This window comes from Gymnodraco acuticeps, unplaced genomic scaffold (genome assembly GCF_902827175.1).
Source record: "Gymnodraco acuticeps unplaced genomic scaffold, fGymAcu1.1, whole genome shotgun sequence".
Taxonomy (NCBI): domain Eukaryota; kingdom Metazoa; phylum Chordata; class Actinopteri; order Perciformes; family Bathydraconidae; genus Gymnodraco; species Gymnodraco acuticeps.
This window is the reverse complement of record NW_022991003.1, coordinates 338,415-346,580: the sequence shown is the minus strand read 5'-3', so window position 1 is coordinate 346,580 and position 8,166 is coordinate 338,415. Positions and strand designations below refer to the sequence as shown.

The 8,166-nt window shown below is 43.9% G+C and overlaps 1 protein-coding gene across 4 annotated transcripts; it reads left to right on the top strand.

Moving 5' to 3' along the window:
• The first annotated feature begins 805 nt into the window (after positions 1-805).
• adpgk (ADP-dependent glucokinase) lies at positions 806-7,780 on the top strand. Of its 4 annotated transcripts, none has more exons than XM_034236107.1 (8): positions 806-986; positions 2,173-2,403; positions 3,571-3,796; positions 3,882-3,944; positions 4,297-4,417; positions 4,501-4,697; positions 5,094-5,192; positions 5,551-7,780. In XM_034236107.1, the coding sequence occupies exons 2-8, from the start codon at positions 2,186-2,188 to the stop codon at positions 6,109-6,111; spliced, it is 1,485 nt and encodes a 494-aa protein (XP_034091998.1). In that variant the 5' UTR covers positions 806-986; positions 2,173-2,185; the 3' UTR covers positions 6,112-7,780. The 4 variants fall into 4 exon arrangements, with proteins under 4 accessions (XP_034091998.1, XP_034091994.1, XP_034091997.1 ...); XM_034236103.1 differs by having other exon boundaries at positions 5,548-7,780; XM_034236106.1 differs by having other exon boundaries at positions 809-986; positions 2,176-2,403; positions 5,548-7,780.
• Positions 7,781-8,166: the final 386 nt, after the last annotated feature.

The following is an 8,166-nucleotide window of genomic DNA, read 5'->3' as shown; positions in this document are numbered from 1 at the left end:
TCAATAATCTTTCAAATTATGATTTTTTTGTTGTTGTAATAACCATTTTTCCTCCTGGTCGCTCGCATCCCCCCTTGCATGCCTCTGCGCCCCCCACTTTGAGAACCACTGGACTAGGTGAAGGTAAGACTCAGTAGGCCATATGTATGGCAGTTGTTACAACCCTGGGTCGTTTTGTCATTTGTGTGCAGATATTTCTTCCTCCCTCCTGTGTCTGTGTGGCTGCGTGTGAGTAAGCAGGTGGTGCCTGGTAGCTGATTGGCTGCCCAAATGTCAAATGTTGTGCTGAGCCTAGGTTCCCCCAGACCTGGGCATAACACAGTAGATACATACAATCCAGCCATCAATAATCATGATTTACGCCTGAAATTTTTCCTGCGTTTCCATCATAGAGGTTTCCATCCACCAATTGTTAAGCACATTTTCAAAATTGATTGTAAAAAATGTGAAATACCCTTTAAATCGTGCAACCCTTCCAAATTGTTTTGCTTATACTTTAAGTATCAATATCAACATCTACTTAAAGTACTCATCATGCAAAGTGTCCAATAAATCATATATAATAAATTACTTGAATATAACACTTAATTGTTCATCTCTTAATGTTACAGCTGGCTGGGTAAAACAGAAAATATTTGGGCATTATAATGAATCAAGGAAAACATGAGAGCCACTGGAGTCACATTTCATGGGCTGATATTTCTATCATGCACAATTCAAAAAGTTGTCTTTCTTTAAGGTTTGTTCTTTCCTTCACCATCTGTGTTCTTCACACTCTGTTCTGGGGATGTACCCTGACGATGCGCATGCGCAGAGCGTGAGGCGGAAGCTGTTGTCAGTCATTCCTCCTTCACGTACCGTTGGACCTCTTCAATTTCTGTCGCTGCACCGGCGGAATCTGCACATTAAACCCTGTTAATGTGACTCACCAGGACACAGTATCCTCTTCCCGTGCAACTGAACTTGAAGCCTACACAATATTATCGGTACGTGTCGCTAACAACTACGAAGCTACTTCTATTTTGAACTAAAAGGCTCTTATTAAAGCCGAGTGTGTGCAGAGAAAAGTATCTTGTCTCGACTCTAAATTAGATTGCATGCTAAGCCTAGCTTTAGGCTAATTGCTACTGACAGATTAGCTTTGATTAAGTGAAGCTAAAGACTCACTGTGTTGCTGCTGCTAGCATGTGAGCTAACATATTGTGTACACGTTAGCAGTAACTTTACCCCTGCAGGCTGTAGTACCATAAAGTACATTCTTGCATAGTTCACTTGTATTTTAAAGGGCAGTACCACTCAATGCATATCATTAGCATTAGGGTGGTTAAAGCACTCCTTCTGGGTAGCTGCTGGTGGAAGAACTAACATCCTTTTAAATAGTGAAAGTACTTGCAGAATTGCTCCTTTCATTATATCATGCAAATATAGAATATTAGTCTATCCTAAACGAATAAATACATGCAAGCAGTTGTGAAAAGTAGATAAGTACTCAAGTAGTGTTATTTTTTTAGATACTTCACAATACATCCATTGCATCTTTCTACGTTTACTCCATTTTACTTCACTTTATTCATTTATTTGAACTAATAATATATTTTGAACTATACATTATAATGCATTATCACAACGACTGAGCCACCCAGCAGCAATATGTAAAATATAAATATCAGATATAATGTATAATGTATAATATATAAAGAATTAAGCTCAACCTTACCAGCTACAACTCATTAATGATGAACAACAAAAAGCATCATTCATTATAATTCAGAAGTATAGTAGGTACGATTCCAAAATGGGAAGATTTTGTTGCCAATGCTTTTGTACTTCTACTCCAATAAGTACTTTTACTTAGTCATATCTAAATGTGATCGAAACATTTCTGTTTTCTAACTGTATTATTGTTTCAAGCAAGCTGTAATAAAAGACTATATAATTACATCCATTAGTAGCTCTAAATGTCCATCACACAAGAACAAATATAGTATATAGACTTTTTGTTTTGTATTTTTGTATTGTATTATATATGTTGCATTGTTGGAGGAGCTCAGGTCAGAATAATTGCATTGCCATTTCTACACTGTAGCTTTGTGCATATGACAATAAAACCTTTGAATCTTGAATCAAATCAGTCATTCTGATTCCTAATTGACAGGTTGTGTTGTGTTGCAGCAGTGTGAGCATCATGTGGAGGAAGGCTTCAGCGGCCGCCCTGCTGGCGTTGGCTGTGGGATATTTCTACCACGGCGGCTCGGAGCTGCCGGAGCAGATCCTTACGTACATCGGCCTGCCGAACATCCAGACCCCCCTGGAGAGCCAGAAGAGCCTGGAGCAGGTGGTCTCCTCCGCCTGGGAGACGCTGATCACTCTGCCCACCCGGCAGTGGAGCAGAGTGGCTGTAGGGTGAGTCACAGGGGGGAACTGTGGGTGATATCAATCAATCAATCAATCAATCAGGACGAAAACGATAGTTACGGCTGTAACTACGGTTCTATGAGTCCCGGATGACCGCCAGAGGCGGTGCTTTAAGCACTGGATATGTCCATCGCGCGCATGCGCAGCTCAAGTACCAATAACAACAAAGTCACCTGTGACCCACGTGACACCGGCTATATCAGCCGGTGTCGTCAGAGGATCTGTTCCCAGAATCTTCTCGCGAGCACACAAGAATTCTGAGTGACAGGAAACTCTGGCGGTCATCCGGGACTCATAGAACCGTAGTTACAGCCGTAACTATCGTTCTATTTCGTCCCTACTGACCGCCAGAGGCGGTGCTTTAAGCACTGGATGACTTATACCAACAATGTCATGAAGAATCCAAGCCCTTGCTCACCACTGGAAGCAGCGGAGCTCGGCAAAAGGACCACGCCCAAAGAATGGGGAGTGGCGACATTGACCTGATGACAACTGGAGAATGTGCCAGAAGACGCCCACGACGCCGCGGCGCAGATGGTCTCCAGGGGCACCACCCTCAGGGCAGCCCAAGATGTTGAGATGCTCCTTGTAGAGTGGCATCTCAGCCCGATGGCAGGGGGCGGCCACTGGCCCCGTAAGCCTGTGAGATGGTATCGACAACCCAGTGGGGCAGCCACTGGTTAGAGGGCATAACCTCCTTTAGTGCCGCCAGGGCAAAATCAAGAGTTGCTCCTACTACCGTATACAGGCAGTAGCCTTGATATACGCCCTTTGGGCACCCCCAGGGCACAGCAACTTCGACGTGCCGTACTCCTGAATGTCAAAGCGTGCCAGCTGGGCAGGATGATTGAAGTGGGTTTGTGGAAGGACCCCGGGCAGGAATGCCACATTTGCCCAAAGGGCAACGCCTGAGAGTCCCACCTCGGGCATGTATCGTTTATGGAGAGGACATGCAACTCCCCGACTCGCTTCCCTGAGGCTATGGCAAGCAGAAATGCTGCCTTCGTGGGCAGCCACCTAAGCCCCACCTGGGCCAGGGTCTCGAAGGGAGGAGATGATAGGGCATCCGGCAGCAGGGGCAATTTAAACTTTAACCTTTTTAAAAAGTTGAACTATCAAATAACAAGTTGTATGTGGTTCTCTCCTGTTGTTCAGGGTGAATGCCTGTGTGGATGTGGTGGTCTCCGGCGTGGGGCTGCTGCAGGCTCTGGCTGTGGACCCCGGCTCCGGCCTGAATCACGAGGTGTTGCACTCCAAAGAGGCCCTGAAGGAGGCCTTCATCCATTACATGGAGCGCGGAGCTGCAGCCGAGCGCTTCTTCAGCGACAGCGAGGTGTTTCAGAGGATCGCACGAGCAGCGGCAGAGTACCCCGGGGCCAAGGCAAGGATCATTTACTCTGCAAACTCCTTCTTGTTGTTGTATAAAGTTTAAAAAGACCTTCTGATAACCTTTTGTCTTCCTGCAGCTGTACGTGGGAGGGAACGCTGCCCTCATTGCTCAGAAGCTCGCCACCTACCCTGACCTTGTGGTACAGTACCATGTCCATACTTCTGTTGTAAACTCGTATTCTTTCGTTTCATTAATGAGCTATTATATAACTCTGTTTAAAAAAATATGGGATATTTAAGCTGGTCTTTGAAATCTATTTCAGGAATTAAAAAAACATCTTTGACATTATCTTAGCTTTTTTGGTTCAGGATATAAATCCTAAATTCAGATCATCCAACTACAAAAACATAAAACCATGCAACCAAATAATACCACAAAAAACGTGCACAAGTTACACCAAATAAGTACTTTATTTAATCAGGGAGTCACGTTGTATTGTAGTGTAAATAAAACCCCAGCTTAAAATGACTGTTAATATTTGTATTTGACAGGTTTTGTTATGTGGGCCGATCGGTCCTAAACTTCACGAGATGCTGGACGAGCAGATAGTCGTTCCCCCGGGTTCCATGCAGGAGACGGATGAGTATCACCTCATCCTGGAGTATAAAGCAGGTGAAGGGAAGAGCAAGCTGCCGCTTCAGGATTCCTTTAGTCTGTTAAGATGTGTTAAAATAAAAGTACTTTTCTGTCTCAAGGTGAACAGTGGGGTTCAACGCAGGCACCTCAAGCCAACCGCTTCATCTTCTCTCACGATGTGTCCAACGGGGAGATGAGCTCCCTGGAGACCTTCGTGGAGAGTCTGGAGGAGTTTGATCCGGAGCTGGTGGTGCTGTCGGGGCTGCACATGATGGAGGGGCAGGGCCGGGAGCTGTGGGAGGAGAGACTGAAGGAGGTCAGTGGCCGAAAACTGTCCTTAACTGTTATCAATCAACAGAGCTGGTGTTTTTCTGCAGGTTTCTCCCATTTTCCTGCAAATCCTATTCACCAAATTCTTAGTTTTTATGCTTTCCAGTCACAATGTATTGTGTAAAGCTTTCATCCTTTGTCATTGTCTCTTTCTGTTGATGTCTGGTTATTACATAGAGGTTAAGGATTACCCATATTTTACTCTTAGCTTATACAAGTGAAAAATAAATGACAAATAAAACATGAATTAACTGAAAAGCTATGATTTGCTGTAATGTGCTCAAAGTAAACATGCATCATACAGAAACATGCCTTTTTTAAATGTTCCCGCTTTGGTTTTAGTTCTTCTTCTTCTGATCTTCTACTTGTTTTCTCTTCACAGGCTGTGTCAGCCATATCTGAGATCCCCAGAGATATTCCCATCCACCTGGAGCTGGCCAGCATGACGGACAAAGACTACATGAACAGCATCATGCAGGAGGTACATGTCCGGAAACTGTCATGTTGCATGTAGTGAACTTCCCCGAGAGGATAAGTGGGTTCATAATCCAAGTTCTGTATTTTGTTCACAGACCTAGCATAAATAGGACATACATGGAGATGCTTACATAACTGCACCTGTTGTACATCAGGGTTAATCATTCATGCCGTCCCTGGACACCAAAAGGACATGCCATTTCTTGATGCTATCGATGTTCATATTGTGCAACCATTATCAACATATTACATTATCACTCCCCCTCATCAACAAAATGATCGCACAATACCTGAACCATTATGATAGTAAGAAAAAAGTTCTGTATTTTGAATTCATGTTTTTCTGTGTTTCCCGTTAGCAGGTTATGCCCATTGTCAGCTCCATCGGGCTGAACGAGCAGGAGCTGCTCTTCCTCTCTCAGGCTGGAGAGGGGCCTCATGCTGAGATGGTAGCCTGGCAAGGGATCCCAGACGTGGGGCGGGTCAGCGACATCCTGCTGTGGATCCTGGAGCAGCACGGCCGCATCGAGCCATCCTCCGAGGCGGACCTGACTCGCATTCACTTCCACACGCTGGCCTACCACATCCTGGCCACGGTGGACGGGTACTGGGGGAACCAGGCGTCCGCGGTGATGGCCGGAGCGCGGGTCGCCAGCAGTCAGGCGTGTGGCCTCCAGGCTGTGGACCCCAGCAAGGTGGAGCTGAAAGCCCCGCTGGAGTTTTACAGCTCACACGCTGAGCCCCGAGAGCAGCTGTCCCTGATCCCAGAGCAGCCGGTCACCGTGTGGCGGAGAGGAAACGTCACCTTCCACCTGACGGCCGTGCTGGTGTGCCGACAGCCTCTGAGGACAGTCGGGCTCGGGGACGCCATCTCAGCAGAGGGACTCGTTTACTCCGAGTTCGAGACCCAGCAGCCCTTCTGAGGTTTGCTTCAATCTGACACTCCTTGAAGTCTGAGATTGTTGGGTCGGAGTTTCTAAGGTTGTTCAGGCTTCTGTTTCCTGAACCAGTGTCTTCCTCTCTGGAGCTCCACTGAGTTTAAGGATGTGGTCGATGGTGATAGATTTAAATCCTGCCTGATGACTCCCACAGCCAGCTCTCCTCTGTTCCTCCTCCTCCAATCCTCCTGCAGACACAGAAAGTGAGGCGGCGCTTCACAGAAGTGTCTGGGCTGCGAGGCGACCTGACTCTATGCATCGGCCGCGACTCAAAGCCATGTTCACAAACTCCAAAGAGTTCTGTTGGCTCACCTAATTTACTCTGACCTGCATATCTTAGGTATGCTGTGCCTTTAGAAAAATATGAGTTTAAGAAGTTATAATAATACCGTATTCATATTTCAGAGCCACTTCAAACTTAGCATCACATCAGCTGCCCTTCTGACATATTATAACACACACATATATAAATAATTCTGTTTGACTGGAAACTGATGAGCGTCTTACTATATCGTAGAATCTAGGTGGAAATCTTGATGTTCTGTGTTTCTTCAACTCAATGGGTGACTTACTTACGTGTAATTAATGTTTAGACTGTTAAGACATACTTGACCTTTTTGTTATTTGTCACTAAAAGATAAATACTAGTCTTCTCAGTTGTTTAAGATGTTAAAGTTTCTCAACTCTGCATAGTAACAGTTATTATAATCTGGTGCTTTCACACTTCTGATGCATTGTCCATATATGATCAAATAATGAGATTCTACACTATAAAATGCAAGTGTGGTTTTGAAGGGGATCCTTCTTTATGCAGTAAAGCTCAGTTTACAATGAGATGCACCGGATGATTCATTGAAAAGGTTCTGATGGCGATAAAACACAGATAATGGTGAAATTCCAAAATGAGCTGCACCATTATGTTATCCTGGTTACTGTACTTCTTTGTATATTTGTTTACTGTTTTTTTTGTACATGGTCATTCTGTCAGTTGTTACCTTCTCTCACTTGTAAAATGTGACTATGTAACACGATTGGCTGGAAAATCTTACTGTTACATACAGCAAGAAGAGCTTCTGGCCTATCGGTACATTATGCTGTTTCATGGGTTGTTTGGTTGTTTTTTTTAGCTTACTTGGGAACGCCTGCTTCATGTTAGTATACATTGCATAGCCGTAAGAACAATGTATTTGTATACCTCACATGGCCGCTGAAGGCATGCAATAATGGAGTCTTAATGCAAACGTACCGCACCAAGAAGAAGGATGTCTTTTTGTTGAACAGAGTTGATTATTTGCACTAGTACGAAGGGGCAGGAGTGCCTGCAGAGGTGAATGTAACCTGTACTCTGAACCCCACCCCCTTTATTTTTAGCAAGTACAATCTTTTCATCTTAACTCATTTCATAATTTGTGTCTCATGTTTTAACAATTGTAACTGTCATCATGTTTCATTTTCATGTAGTTTGTCATTAAAATATATATGGAGATGAATGGCCTCTTTGTGGTGTTGTAGGTTTCTGTGCAAGTCAATGCCAAGATGAACTTAACATAATGCTTATTATTGATTAAAGTCTTACATGGATGTCATGCAAGTTCAATAGTTTTGTAAATAAAAAAAAACATATACAAAAAAGATTAAAATGTGCTTATCTGGAAATGTGGTGAGACTGGATTCTGTCTAGACACTAGAGGGTTTTATTGTGCATATTGTTTAATAACAGGATACATATACAATGAAAGTAATATTGTTCTGTTGGGCCAGCTGCTTCTTGTTTTTCCACCAGGGGCTCAACTAGGGTTATCATGTCCCTGAGATTACCACCTAACCCCATTACGGTCTCGTTTTAATTAAACTTCTTTAAAATGTTCATCGCTAAGAAATGTTTCATAATTTCTGTTTGACCGAAAAATCATTTAAATGTACAAATGTCATGTACTCACCAATGCAAAATAAATGCATATAAAAAGCATAATGCATACACTGCATTATAGAGAGGCGAAGTCCCTCCCCTTCCGGTGGAGCTCCATGGGACCTTATTTC